The sequence below is a fragment of the Rhipicephalus microplus genome, chromosome 3, assembly GCF_043290135.1.
Source record: "Rhipicephalus microplus isolate Deutch F79 chromosome 3, USDA_Rmic, whole genome shotgun sequence".
NCBI lineage: Eukaryota > Metazoa > Arthropoda > Arachnida > Ixodida > Ixodidae > Rhipicephalus > Rhipicephalus microplus.
This window is the reverse complement of record NC_134702.1, coordinates 3,619,294-3,634,953: the sequence shown is the minus strand read 5'-3', so window position 1 is coordinate 3,634,953 and position 15,660 is coordinate 3,619,294. Positions and strand designations below refer to the sequence as shown.

At 44.1% G+C, this 15,660-nt stretch overlaps 2 protein-coding genes across 2 annotated transcripts in view; one reads left to right on the top strand and one right to left on the bottom strand.

The window, feature by feature from the left end:
- LOC119160112 (uncharacterized) overlaps positions 1-15,660 on the top strand; it is a 151,356-nt gene that overhangs the window by 72,325 nt on the left and 63,371 nt on the right. The gene's annotated exons all lie outside the window — the stretch shown is intronic.
- On the bottom strand, positions 735-4,627 carry LOC142802620 (uncharacterized). Its single transcript, XM_075887604.1, has 5 exons — positions 4,393-4,627; positions 4,204-4,311; positions 2,091-2,452; positions 1,217-1,312; positions 735-764 (listed from the first exon to the last, which is right to left on the bottom strand). The coding sequence occupies exons 1-5, from the start codon at positions 4,463-4,465 to the stop codon at positions 735-737; spliced, it is 669 nt and encodes a 222-aa protein (XP_075743719.1). The 5' UTR covers positions 4,466-4,627.

The window sequence follows — 15,660 nt, the reverse complement described above, 5'->3', positions numbered from 1 at the left end:
TTCAATAATGCTTGCAAAAATGACCTGTGTGATTTGAGATGTCTAGTAAAACACTGGAGTAACAATTTCCACAAACTTATACACGAATGTCTGCATGGCAGGAACACTTCAACGGTGTATGTAAACTGCAGATAAGTTGTTGCCACGTTGTGCGTATGCCTAGAGGACAGTATGGTGAAGTAACGTTTGGAAAAAAACTGATATTTCCAAAGTGACGGGAAGTTGCATTGTAACAGTTAGCTACCGTTTCCACTAGCTATACAAGTGCCCTGTGGCATAAACGTAGCAGTACAGTTTATATATCCACACATTACCGCAAAACCTTGCTCGTACGTTACATAACAGATAAGAGACAGGCATGATCATCATTGCTTGGAGGAGTAACTAGACTGTTTGAACAAGTATTCAATGGACACTTTGCACTTACGATTTGCACAAGTGATGGTAATGCCTCCATTGTGCAAATGAAATGAAACATTACCTTGTGTAAAGAGATGTTCCTAAGGTGCCTCTCGTTCATTTGTCGTGCGAGCTTATAGGAAGGTAAATTGGGCATTGTGTGTATATGTGTGTTTTGAAGAGGATGCAATGAGTACATGAAAACATTGCACGAAAAATTTTCGCATTGTACATGACTGCATCCATGGCAGAAGATGGAAAGGTACAGGTTATTTCTATCGCGCTCATCTATGTGACTTGCTGTCATGTTACATTGTAAACTACAGAAGGATACCTTAAGAGTTGTCCCGTGCCGGAAGCATGTTCTAAAACGATGAAAAATACAGCAATCACATACCAAAACAGGTTGTGCTTTGGTCCTTATACTTGCGCTTACTTGAATGGCATGGTACACGTGGGATAGTGCTGTGAACCTAGGCAGCACAAAATTTTTTAAGCAATGTAAATCTAGTCAGAATGTTGTCAACAAGTTGACAATGGCAGCATTAAGAAATAACCTCCATAGAGCCTGATTGCCACCACCCATATCTGAAACAACAGCATCTATTTTAAGGCCAATGTCTTCACATGCTCTTATCATTTTCAAGAGTTCTTGCTTGACAGAGAGTGCATGAAAACAATTTCCAGTCAAATGGTACCCAATGACCTGCTTCCACCTCGTAGTAACACCACCCAGCATAAATACGAGGCCATGGGTAGCCAAGGTGTCTGCAGGGAGGCTGCCATCTGCCAAGGGAATCGTAGGTCTGCCCAGTACTGCGTCAGCCGAAGGATCATATATGAGGCTTGGGGTGATCTGCATCTCATCCATCATGAGGCACGCATGGCGCTCGTACTCTGTCATGCAGTTGACCTGCGCATGATTGGAAGATACGAATAACTAACATGAAAGGTTAGGCAGGAAATAAAAGAAGTGTTAGTGTTTAAGTACATTACGTCGCACAAGTAGGCTGCAATAAGGTACCATAACGTAAACAGCCCCACAGTCAAAGATAATCATTCCGTTAACGTTAAGGTCACCTCCATAAAAGCACTGCCCAACGAAGCATCCACTTGAATGAGGTCGACCAATGTAATGAAATAACTGCTTATCATGACACAAACACATGAGCCGTCGAAAGATACCACTGAGAGCTTGCAATGCGCAAAAGCGTCGTCAGGAATATGCATGTTCAGTCAATCAGTGATGATTCGTGGTTTTGGCGCAGCGCACCGATTCGGTATGCTTGTCACAACCAGAACGTGCAATGAACACTTTCGTTATTTTATATAACAACACACTTTATCTGGCCAATATCTCGCGCTACCTTACACTATAAACTATAAGCTTCCTATCACAAAACTCTCTTGCATCCTGTCATGATCAGGCAACTATCAAATGGATGTTTGTTGGCTTAGATTGTATTGTAGTGTCCTGCAAGGCCTAGGTTGTTATTAGATGGGTTGCAGCTAAAATGAGAACTCTATGCTATCTAACTTTCATTCAGGCAACCATGAAGTGCTAACCATTTTTCGGGAACACCGTGATTGTATTATGAGGCATGCCAGCATAAGTACAGAAAATACAAACAAAAATTTAAAATATCGGAACTTCCATAGTGCTGCAAAATGGACAAATTCGTTACGATTACCTCAACAGCGAGAGAGTCCATAATGTCCACCAGCAGCCCTGGACGAAACTTGCAGTGCTCGATGTCACGTTGAAGTGTACGCTGTGAAGGCAATGGCTGGCCGAGCTCCTTAACCATATCATAGCCCCTCGAGCCGCAGGATAGGCGAATCTTCAGTGCTTTGGTCAATGTTTCCTTGGACCACACTGTGCCTCTTGGTGAACGATGCAAGCTGGTGAACTGGTCTTCATTTATGTACGAAGACAGGTGAAGCATAAGTTTCTTGTGCTCCCGCTCTTTCACCCTCGCCTTAGCCTTCGCAATAGTCAGCTGTCGTTCCAGAGCGTTTATTCTGGCCAACAGAGCTGCATGTGAGGCTGTACCTGCAAGTAAAGGATGTATACTTAAATGAAAAACAATGACATCTGGGTTATTCTACGTGAAACGTCCAAGTAATTTCAGCTACCATCTCAAATGTATTTCAAAAATAGTACAGATCTGTTGAACTGAAAACAGTCTGCTGCTAGATTCTCTTGGAGGAAATCTCTTTTTTTTATCGCGTGGGAATCCTTCCGAATTTTGGAGAGTATCGTCGGAGTGTTGTTTACGAAAATAATTTATGGCGAGAGTATTGCATCTCGTTGCAATACCAAGTTTAGTCTACATATTAAGGAAAGGCGTTTGTGTAAAGCAGGGGTCTCAAACTCACCTCAGCCAGCGAGCTGAAGACACTACATTGAGTACTGCAAGGGCAGGCGCAGTGTGAACTAGTGGGCGAGGGGATCGGTGGGTGCGTTTGAACAATATGACAGCTATAGTTGCCTTTTGAAAGAGCGGTTTCCCCACATCACATATGTGTCTAATTTACGAAGGGTATTTAGAGTCAGGGTTCGAGAAATAACGATACCTATCTTCGTAATGACTGAAATCGACGCCAATTCCTGAATGAAGAGTTTTCGTTCCACGACCATGTTTCAACGTGTGATGGCCTAATGGACTACGTCACGAAAAGAATGCTTGAGGCCGGCCATGTCTGTGGAGCTCATGATTACACTTATTAAGAAAATGAAAAAAAAAAGAAATACGGGACGAAGACAGTCCTCTGCAGGCTGCAGTCAGCATGTTTCAGACGCCTGGAGCGAGTTCGCAGCTTAACAATACATATTATTGCTTTTTTAACACGAAAGAGTTATGTACTGGGGTCCACCAAGCCAAGTTCAAGCAAAAGTTCAACATCGCTGCAGCGAAATTCAAGCACCCTTAGAGCAAATGCTGTGTCTTTATACAGCAATAAATAAGCATGGCGCCGATCAGCTTAGCTGTGTATCGACATTGCGTAGATTAGTGCAAGCTTCGAGCCATTTTTTTAAAAAAGCTCTTCCATTCAGTTCCACGCCGTCATGGAATTCGTGAAGCGTGTATACATCTGTAGCTTCATATGGACAGTGATAGCTAAAAACAATCACGGGAATGAATGAATTTTATTTTCGCAACAAAACGTAAACAATTTCCCTGCGCATAAACTGCAGCGTTACGAGTTTCAAGTAATTGGAAGCTTCAAAATACCTGACGCTTCACCTAAGCACATGCAGTGTGAATGCGCTTCCTTAAATAGCACTGCAAGTGCATCACATGGTATCATAAATGCGAGTAAGTTGCATAACTTAGGTCTGCTTCAAAAGACAACGGTGCGTCAGCTTAGCTGTACAGTGAAATTACAATAAAGTACTAGCAGCCGATACAGTTTAAGCAGGTCTACCTTTTTCAGTATTCTTTGTTTACAACCATTATGTGTGTAGCAACGAACTCCAAGTGGCCCAGCTGTGCATGCGCACAATCACTGCAGTGTTTTTTCTTTTTCGTTGTGGAACTACGCAAGCCAATTTCATGGTCATGAGGAGATGCTTCCACTAGGATGATGCATTTACGAACATACAAAATAAAGTGCTAATAAAAAAACTTAAAACCATGTAGTGCGAGTACACAACTCTTTTTTTATGCAGCAAATTGAGTTGGTTTCTATAGCCCCGTAGTAAAATTGTGCAATAGTGGGACTAAACTTCAAAAATTGTTTTCTCCACTAAAAGAAAAAAAATAGTTACGTGCATGATGCAATAAACATACACCTGCTTACTTGGTATACTGCACGCAGAACTCTGTTGCACAATGTCCAGAGTACCTTGGCCAACCACTTCTGCTTCTGCTTCAATTGAAAGGTGGGGCGTATCCTCTGGGGACATTTCTACAAGATAGAAGCCACCCATCTCGGTTAATTACAAGCATTACTTCCACGTCTACACCATGAATGTCACCGCAATCGTACCTTGAGTATCACTCTCATGAGATCCGTGAAAGTAGCAATGGTCATGTCCTATTGAGCTGCTGTCAATGCTCATGCCATTTCCTGAAAATGTCGTTCATAAATGAGCAGACACTATAAAATCAAACGAGACAAGGGTAGTACAATTGATTGAAATGCCGTTTTATTCAACCATTCTAGCAGCTGCTTTCACTTAAACCGCTCCAAAGAAGTCGACGCTTTGTTAACAAACTTTGAAGTCTCCTTATACGCCAACCTATCAAATTCACTGCACTCATTGTATTAGTGTTTCAATGTTTATTGTCACACAGTTCCTCAACTTCGGCATCTGAACACAAAACTAGCGTGTATGCCACACTGATGGGATGCCTGATGAATACGTGAGACACAACATTGCTTCGAGTCTTACGCGTATGCTTTCATGTACACGTAATCACAATCAATGGACACATTCCTTTTTACTGTGTGCACGTAACATTTGTCGCTACAAATATCGAAAAGGGCGCATCGATTGCACAAACCAGAGACCATGTTCAGCTGTGCAAATTAAGGCAGGGCAGTTGAAGTTCATGCAACAGTGCACGTAATATTGCTGCAAGATTTAAACATGCACAAAAGGAAAACAAAATGCATTGGATTTTGTTGCATGGCCTCCAACTGCTACCACGTGGATTGCATGCAACAATGCGTACATGTGTTTTATTTGTGCACCAAAATGCATTTCTAACTTGGTGAAATGAAGCGCTAAAAACGGACCAACAAAAAGAGAGACACAGAGGAGAAATGACTGCATTTTCAACTGTTTGCAGTAGCAAGGAGCGCACAACCCTTAAATGCTGTTTGCTGCCAAGCGGCTCTCATTTCGAAACTCCGAATCCGTAATGCGTCATTTCAGCAATGGTGGCTTCAGCTTAAGACAATCAGTTTTCGATTAGGGGACGTCCGAAGCACTCAATTACTCGATGGCCCCAACGGGCAATGCACAAAACAACCAACACGGAGGGCCAGGTGCCCCAAGCACCGCAGTGGTCTCAGCGGCTCACAAAGCTTCGATGCGGTCGCTAACCCCTGTCGTCACTTACACATGACAACATTAACGCAACTGATCATGCGGTGTGCTTCATACGTGCGTACATCTTTAATGAGTCCCTTTGCTGCAGCCCCAGAAAGTTATATTGTAAAATTATGCGTAACGCATAAAGCATGCGACTTTTCCCTCATTAATGCATGCGAGTCCGTAAGAAATACACCAGGTTATTTCGAACAAAGTGATTAGCTCTTGCAAGTGATTCCTTGTAACGTATTGATGACATAAATAACGTTAAAACTGAATTTTCTCGCTCTCCGTACATGTTGATTTTTTTCACAGTCTATCGATTTCTTGCGAATGCAGAATGTTCTTTAATTCAAACGTGAAGACAAAACGTTCCTGTGCCGGCGTTACCACTCACAAATAAAGTGAGGGTAGGGGGGGGGGGGGGTCGGGATGGTATGCTGGCAGTGCAAACTAGCAATCTTGCAGCATCGCGTGAAAGCGAGATCAGCTGTGATGCATTTTTACTCCACTGCGCCTTTCAGTGTAGTCATCCCGTGCTTACCGCAGGAACCAAATATCGGTCGCGTACAGCCCGACAATCTCTTTCAGTAGCTATGTTCAAGTTGGTATGTTTGTTTGTCTACCTAAAAACTAAACGTGTAATGCTCCTACAAGATACCGAGCAGTGCGATTATTCAGATAATGCAGCACGAGTAATACAAACAGCGCAATGACATACCTGAAAGCAGAGGTCTTTTCGTGCGCCTTCGCTGCCGGGAAGGCTTAAAAAGCGTTGGCACAGCGTCGCGTCTGAGCTTCTTTACGCCGCGTTCAAGAGCAAGTGGCTCAAACTGGTCTGGCGTGAAATGCTCCTGAAAGTGCAGTCATTTAAGCTGTATTAACTGGAGTTTTACAGTCCCACGCTTTAAAAGCATTAACACGTTTTTTACAAGACAGCGGGATTGCTGACAAGTATTAACAAAGAACAAACCTTCATTTGTAACACATGTACTTATTATTTACAGTATCATGTGACACCCATCACGTGTGTGTTGTGAAATGAATGACGTATCAACTATTATGTACATACAAGTGAATGCATCTTTATAAGGACCAAACGTGTGCTTTGCTGTTTTGTGCTGGTGGAGCGAATAATAACGAGGGACATTTCCAGAGACTTCTTACATTGACTTTCCAACATTTACTTACCATTGTGATATGTGCGTATAAGTGTGTCTTTGCATATCTGTGCCCGAGTTTTCTATTTTCCATGCACTGCTTTGTATGTTTTGCTTCAACATACGTGTTCAAGTTTCAATCAACGGCTAAGGAGTAGCCGGCGCCATAATGGTGCGCCAACATCTCCTTATATATCATATCAATAAAAAAAAGCTGTATTAAACCGTACATGCATACGCACAAATATTTGTAACGAAGGTCACGTACTAGACGCGCGTTAGACGCGCGTTGTGTAGCGTTTCAACAAAAGCCGATAAATCAACTCACCTCGCAAAGCCGCGTCGACGGCGTTGCACGGAAGTCCTCGCGTGAAATGTTTTGTAGCCACACTTCACGGCGTGCACTATTCCGGATGCCACGAGGTATGTTGTAGAGCGAGAAACCATCTTCTGTTTTGTTGCTGCAGCCTACAGCACAACAACCCGGCATTGTTCAAAAATTGGCAAGTACTTAACGTACTCAAGATCCACTGCGAAGCATGCTTGGCTGAGCGACTTCGCGCCAAATGGAACGCTCCTCTTCTACAGCTGATGTCTTGGATACGATAAGGTCCCTAGTCTAGGGACCTTAGGATACGATCTCATCTTTCGTCGCGGCAAGAATCCAACTGGAACCATATGCACATGCGCACTCGTTTTGAACCTTTTGCTTTATAATAAATATCACCACCATCCACTAATACCGTCACGTGCAACGAATTCACCTATCACAGACCTTGGATGGCAGAGAAAAAGAGGAGTAATCGAGAGAGTGAGGAGGACGGCTCGAGAACAATGAGTGACGCTACCTTGTTTCATCTAGGGACCTTATTTCCATGCTCGCTGAAGCGCCGTGCGTTGCAGCTCCCATAGACACCAGCGCCAGAGTTCCCTCTAGTGTAAATGAGGAAACTCTATGAGCGGCGTGACTACCCTTACTGCGCATGCGTTTCCGCTCCCCTTTTTCGCATCGCAATGCCGACGCAGGGAGCGTCTGCTAAACTACGCTCGCTCCCCCTCGAGGCACCAATCTCTGCGGCGTTTACACCCCCCATTGCGCACGTGCATTCCTTCCCCATAAATCCTCTCCCATACACTCCCCCTCTCTCACCTCGCAGCGCCGACGCAGACAGCGTCTGAAAGCTAGTTTCTTTAGCGATAAAAAATGGCAGATCTCACGTACAGTGGAAATCGATGATATGCGAAGCACGAATGCGAAAGGTTGATATGTCATTTTAAAATCAGCACAACGTTAGGAGGTGGAGCGAAACGATGCCGTACATGACTTCCGTGTCATTATTATCATATTTAGGTGCGTCGTTTATCTTCGTCATCTATTCACGTCACGTGATACCAAATTTAGTATAAGTGGAGCTAGCGAAACGGCTGCGAGCACGCTATGAGCGTTGTATGTTGTCATGCCCTTACATGACACGCGTGTCAGGATTATCAGTCATATACTTTCGTCATTAGTTCACGTCACTTTGGAGGGCCCAATATACTTCGATTTAACGTTGACGTGCGCGCACGTTACGTCAGCGACGCTACGTTAGCAAAACACGAGCACTCTATAGTTGGACGCCAGGCGTGACTGGCGCGACCAGCGTCCGTCGGCGCGGCCCGACGGCAACTCGTGAGAAATGCGACATGCTGCATTTCGCGGCGTTACGTTACCCAGAAAACACTGCATCTGCCTTTTTTTGTGACAGAGGCACGTCGGACGCGCTCAAACGCGCATCCGTCGAAGCAACGCAGCGCAGCGAGCGCCTGCTAATATATGGCAGGACCGGGGCCTGGCGTCGCAACGCCGGCATGAGGCGTCGAAATGAACGCTGGCAGCACGCGCACCTCGTATTGGCGCCTTGACTGTGGCATGCAGTCATGTTCTCACATGATACGCATCTCATGATTATCATGTTTGCACCAGTCACATACCTTCGTCATCCATTGACGTCACGTAATACCAACTCCAACGCCACGTATATACCAACCAGCTTCACACATACCAACTTTGGCATGTGTGAAGCTAGTGAAACGGCCGCGAGTGCATCATGAGCATAGCATGTAGTCATGTTATTACATGACATGCATCTCATGTTTATCATGTTTGCCCCTGTATCATGCATTCGTCATCCATTCACGTTCCGTAATACCAAATTTGGTATAAGTGAAGCTAGTGAAACGGCCGCCAGCGCATCATTAGCGTGGCATGTAGTCATGTTGTTAGATTACACACATCTCTCATGATTATCATGTTTGCGCCAGTCACATACCTTCGTTATCCATTCACGTCATCATCATCATCATCATCATCATCATCATCATCATCATCATCATCAGCCCGATTACGTCCACTGCAGTACAAAGGCCTCTCCCATGTTCCGCCAGTTAACCCGGTCCTGTGTTTGCTGCTGCCAATTTATACCGGCAAACTTCTTAATCTCATCTGCCCACCTAACCTTCTGTCTCCCCCTAACCCGCTTTCCTTCTCTGGGAATCCAGTTAGTTACCCTTAATGACCAGCGGTTATCCTGTCTACGCGCTGCATGCCCGGCCCATGTCCATTTCTTCTTCTTGATTTCAGCTATGATATCCTTAACCCCCGTTTGTTCCCTAATCCACTCTGCTCTCTTCTTGTCTCTTAAGGTTACACCTACCATTTTTCTTTCCATTGCTCGCTGCGTCGTTCTCAATTTAAGCTGAACCCTCTTTGTAAGTCTCCAGGTTTCTGCTCCGTAGCTAAGTACCGGCAAGATACAGCTGTTATATACCTTTCTCTTAAGGGATATAATTTGAGAGTGCTTGCCAAATGTGCTCCAGCCCTTTTATTCTTCTAGTTACTTCAATCTCGTGGTTTGGCTCCGCGGTTATTACCTGTCCTAAGTAGACATAGTCTTTTACAACTTGAAGTGCACTATTACCTATCTCGAAGCGCTGCTCTTTTCCGAGGTTGTTGTACATTACTTTCGTTTTCTGCAGATTCATTTTAAGACCTACCTTTCTGCTCTCCTTGTCTAACTCCGTAATCATGAGTTGCAATTCGTCCCCTGAGTTACTCAGCAATGCAATGTCATCGGCGAAGCGCAGGTTACTAAAGTACTCTCCATTAACTCTTATCCCTAACTGTTTCCATTCTAGGCTTCTGAAAACCTCCTGTAAGCACGCGGTAAATAGCATTGGGGAGATTGTGTCCCCCTGCCTTACACCCTTCTTGATTGGTATTCTGTTGCTTTCTTTATGAAGCACTATGGTAGCAGTTGATCCCCTGTGGATTTCTTCCAGGATGTTTATATATACTTCATCGACGCCCTGATTCCGCAGTGTCTGCATGACGGCTGATATTTCTACTGAATCAAACGCCTTCTCGTAATCTATGAAGGCTATGTATAGTGGTTGGTTATATTCTGAGCCTTTCTCTATTATCTGATTGATAGTATGAATGTGGTCGATTGTTGAGTAGCCTGTTCAAAATCCTGCTTGTTCCTTTGGTTGATTGAATTCTAATGTTTTCTTTACTCTATTAGCAATTACTTTTGTAAATAGCTTGTATACTACAGAGAGCAAGCTAATTGGCCGGTAATTCTTCAAGTCCTTGTCACGTACCGCAATACAAAATTTGGTATATGTGACGCTACCGAAACAGCCGTGAGCGGGTCATCAGCTTGGCATGTAGTCATGTTGTTACATGACACGCATATCATGATGTTCATGTGAGGGTCTGTCACTTGTGTTTTTCATGAAATCATATCATACCATACCAGTTTCGCAACATGCCATGTGAACGAAACTACCGCAAGAGTTGCAGGACCATGAGATGTAAATCATGACATACATGACAAATGTATCATGATTTTCATGTTATGACTAGACAAATATGTTCTTCATACAGTCATGTTATGCCATACGAAGTTTGGTTTGAATACCATTACTAAACAAATAAAAAAAGAATAAAAAAACGTACCATGCATAATAAGTATGACCAGACTGCTGTTTTCTGCGTCCAATCAGAGTCTTCTGTCTTCGTTTGCCCATTAGCATCAATTTGCATGCTTCAGTAGAAAACGGCAGTTCATTACTGCGCTCCTTGCGCCTCTCCAGGTTTCTCTCCTGCGCAACGGCGCGATGAGCACCAGCATCAACGTTACCGCTTGTGTAAGCGTTAGCGTTCGCTGTTCGTATCTACACATACTTTTATTTAACTGGATATTGGCGAGTCTTTTTTGAAGCAAGATCCGCACCGTTATACAACACGCTGCGCAGGAACGCCGTCACTCAACAACCAAGAAAGTTCAGAACAGGCGCGAGAGAAATTGAAATTCAGCCTCTTACAGCGCAACGAAAGTCTTGCGCACACACTCGACACCTGCTTTTTTAATGCACAATGCTTCTAGTGTTTTGGGAGCCGTTCTTTCTCTACTTATGATTTTTCAAACAGGAATCGCGGTTCACAATGCGAGCACGTCATGCAGTGGTCTACGAGTTTACACTTCTCCTTATTGATCAGATTTATTTCGTGTTCCCTGAGTCCGCGTGGTGGTTCGTTGACCATCAGACCCAAAGTCAAGGACAAGAAAACATTTATAGACACACTCACCAAGAAACAAATACACACACATAGAGTTGCTACTATACACAATTACATTTCCGCTAAGCCTCTTGTAGCGTAGTAAGTAAGCTAAGCCTCTTGTAATGCAGTAAGTAGTCTAGTTGGGAGTCTATTATGAGTCCCTCACTAACGGTACTGATTACCGCGTTGCACGCTTGCAGCAGGGCATATGTGAGGCTAGCGAAACGGCCGCGAGTGCATCGTGAGCGTAGCATGTAGTCATGTTGTTACATGACACGCATTTCGTGATTATCATGTTTGCATCAGTCACATACCTTCGTTCTTCATTCACGTCTCGCAATACCAAATTTGGTAGATGCGAAACTAGCGAAACGGCCGTGAGCGCATCATAAGTGTGGCGTGTAGTCATGTTTTATGACATGCATGTCATGATTTTCATGTTAGGGTCTGTCGCTTGTGTTCGCCATGCAGTCATGTCATACCATATCAGTTTTGCAGCATGTCATGTGAACGAAACCCCGCAAAATCAACAAGACTATGAAATGTAAATCATGACATTCATGACATACAAGTCATCGTTTTCATGTTATGACTAGCTACGTATGATCGTCATATATAGTCATTTTATGGCATAACAAGTTTGGTATCGCTACCGTTATCGAAGTGGCCAGGAGAGCTAAAAGTCGTAAGTGGATAGATAGATAGATAGATAGATAGATAGATAGATAGATAGATAGATAGATAGATAGATAGATAGATAGATAGATAGATAGATAGATAGATAGATAGATAATTCATTGATTGATATGTGGGGTTTAACGTCCCAAAACCACTATATGATTATGAGAGACGCCGTAGTGGAGGGCTCCGGAAATTTAGACCACCTGGGGTTCTTTAACGTGCACCCAAATCTGAGCACACGGGCCTACAACATTTCCGCCTCCATCGGAAATGCAGCCGCCGCAGCCGGGATGGAGATAGATAGATAGATAGATAGATAGATAGATAGATAGATAGATAGATAGATAGATAGATAGATAGATAGATAGATAGATAGATAGATAGATAGATAGATAGATAGATAGATAGATAGATAGATAGATAGATAGATAGATAGATAGATAGATAGATAGATAGATAGATAGATAGATAGATACGCTCAAAGTCGCCGAAGTTCGCTAAGAAATGCTTCACATTCAGTACTTCGAGCCACTTGCTCGGCACACACTGACCTGAAAGGTTAAACGTGCTCGTCGCACGCTTGAACATGGACCACAGTGACACGTACAGTATCACACATCTGCGTAACATTTATACGTCAGCACCAGGCTCACACAAACCGCTGGCTCTAGCAGTCATACACGCGCCACACTAGGCACACACACCGCACGTTTCACAGTGTGGCTGTGTCGTCTTCACCTGGTCCTCTTGTCGTGGTATTGACACCATACGATGTTTCTTCAAGTTGTCATTACGAGCCGTGTCGCGCAACTTGTATATTTAGTCCTGTGGTGTCAGCAGCGACTCTGTAGAGGTGGATGTCGAAGCCTTGGCAGATAGACACAGATAGCGAGCGATACAGACGGAGATAGCGAGGCTGCCCTTGTCGTCCCTGTGGAGGCTAAAAAACTCTGGCTCATATCTAATTAGGCGGCCGGTATTGCGCTGCTCGAAGTAGGCGTGCTGCGAATACGCGGCGATTGCGGCACTGGTTTCTATCTTGTTGTAAATGCTTGAGACGTTGGGAATACAGTAAATAGAATTACGTGGCACGCATGCAGTTTTATGCGGTACCACACGTTTCAGATCTTTCCCCTGCGTACCATGCTTAAGTAACTTATGAAAAATGGTACAGAACCTGCAAAACCTGCATAGCTGCTTTATATTTAGCTGTGTCTCGAGAAGTTTTCTCCGTGGCTATGTATATTTGTGCGCATGCTGTCAAGAGCAGTTTGCGACTGTAGTAGGCATGATTGTACAAAATCAGTTTCACCGAAAAAGTGAAGCAATGAATGCGATAGCGACAAATTGCAATGTTATACAAATCGAGGCTGGCAGTCCAGTCATTCAGATCCGATCTCACAAAACTCTACAGGCGGTGGCGTCGGCGACGGTAACAAACCAGCCGAGACTGTCAATATAATTTCTATCGCAATAGAAGTCTGTGGACACTACTTGCGTTATGCTTTGTGCCTTATGCTTCGATAAATTACCGCAACATAAACGAATGAAAACATGCGACTTGTAACGTCATAGGCAACTTGGCGATCTGCTCACTGATGCAGGATAGCAAACCGGATGTGCGTCTGGTTAACTTCCCTGCCTTTCCTTAATTGCATCTTTATCTCTCTCTCTCTCTGCTCGCTGATAACGTGAATAATAGTAGACACTGATTTGACTGATTTGTTTGATATGTGCGGTTTAACGTCCCAATACCACCACACCAAACCAGACTACCAAAATACTGATGAATAAAAGACGAGAGAGCACTGTATTCCATATCATTGCCCTTGTTTATTATCTAGGAGTCATGGCTCACCAGGCACACGTTTGTTGCTTGCATCGTTGCACAGCACATCGTTTACGCAGGCACCGACGAAAGCACTGGGCATTATATGTAATCCGCATCGTTGCGTTGCCCATTGGACACTTCAAGACGTTCACCCAGGATAAAACGCGCACCTCACAATCTCGCGCACAGCAGATAACGCAATCAAGTGCGGAACACTAAGACAGGTGAGGAGGTGCGTCATCACAGACGAATTTTACGAGCCATGTGGTACAAGGGCTGCACTGAGTAATATAATAGCGCGGGCAGAGGGCGCTAAAAATAAGACTTTTTTAAAATTATAAAAAAACTACTAAGTTTTTCACTGATTGCACTTACATAATATTGTTGGGGAGAAGAAATGCCATTTGCAAAACATAGGGATAGCGTCGATTTTGAATCAAGCCTGTTTTTTTTTTTTACTATTCATGTTTGTTCCCTCCGCACATAATCGCGCTTCAGTCGCAGCTCTCATAACTTCCCATCCTGATGTAGCTAGCAACAGCTTCTGAACCACTCATGGAGGAAGAAAACGAATCTTTCCTTCTTCCGTGGAACCCCTTTTTGCTCGAAATGTCCCGACCTAGTGGAACAGGTCTTAATGGTGGCGCCACCTGATGTTGATTGCGCAAACCAGGTACTGAAAATAGACTTGACGCAACAGCCGTGAGCTTGCCCAGGTGCTCATTTGCACCTTTACTAGTGACTCAAATCTACAGATAGCGCAAGTATCGTTAAAGAAATTGGTAATTAACTACTCACATTGCATTACTGGGAGCATGCTTTCCGCCCTACACAATGCTGGCGTCTTGTCAGCATTGGGCCGTAGGACGTCTAGACAGACTGGATAGCACCAGCCTATGTATATCCATTCTAAGAGAGAAAGTTTATATTGTAAAGCTTCTTCATGTAGTCTATAACCCTAACTAGAAGACTGATGAGCTCGTTGAAGCCGCGAATACTCTGACAGTATTTTACAATAGGCACCACACGATCTACCGCAAGGCAGCCGCCGCGCTATGCGTAAATGCCCATCAATCGAGTGTTGTGAGGAAACCTTGGACTGCTGCCATACGCAGACGGGCTGGAACTGCAAATAGCCCCCCTGGTAACAAAGAACGACCCACGCGTCCAATGCGAGAGCGTTGCAGTGAAGCCAAAGTGGACACGACAAACACTCGACGTTGGCCGACCGTGGGTGATAGCCCATGGTTTCGTTGGCGGCCTTCGGTTGAGTGAATAAAATCGTTGATGTAAGGAAAGTAAAAATAAATAGTTCGCTGTCGATGAAAGATGGTTTAATGAATGACTGCACAAGCACCGAAGCACGTCGACCCTATTTGTGTCATGAATGTGTTTGTGCGCAGACAAGTCAAACCGAAATACAAATTCAGTAGAAGCTGGAGGCTTGAAGCGATGAAAAATTGTGGAACAGTGAGGCTCGCTAAAGACGACCTTTAAACATGTGCACCTGTCTTCGTCAAAACAGAAAACATAGTGAAAGCGAAAAAGAAAAGGAAAATGTTGGAATAAATCGGCCTGTTAAGTAAGGGGGGATAATACTAATGAGGGAAAAAATTGACGGCAGATCCACGAGGTGAATGATGAGATCGGGTGGAGCTTCTGGAAGTATTACCGAGAAATTTTATTCCGTTAATTCGCCCAATAAAAAGAGACGTGAAACGATTGATTAAATGTTTTATCAAACCTTTCTTGCTGGTCCCCTTTGTCCTTTTATCAACACCGCTTTGTGGTCGGTGAAATGTAAGCTAAGTGGTTCTTGCACTGGTTGCAGATGAAAGTTGGCAAACACGATGTCGATGCAGGTGCCTCTGATGGTGGTTGGGTTGGGGTTTTCAAAGGAGACGCAGAGCGCGCCGCCGCTGCCCTGCGCGCCCGCCTT

Bases quoted from the DNA above. Each gene is read 5' to 3' on its own strand.
- LOC142802620 (XM_075887604.1), bottom strand. From the start codon at position 4,465: ATGAGCATTGACAGCAGCTCAATAGGACATGACCATTGCTACTTTCAC. The intron at 4,312-4,392 runs GTACGATTGCGG...TCTATCTTGTAG, and splicing joins TCATGAGAGTGATACTCAAG to AAATGTCCCCAGAGGATACG. The intron at 1,313-2,090 runs GTAATCGTAACG...AATCATGCGCAG, and splicing joins TGGACTCTCTCGCTGTTGAG to GTCAACTGCATGACAGAGTA.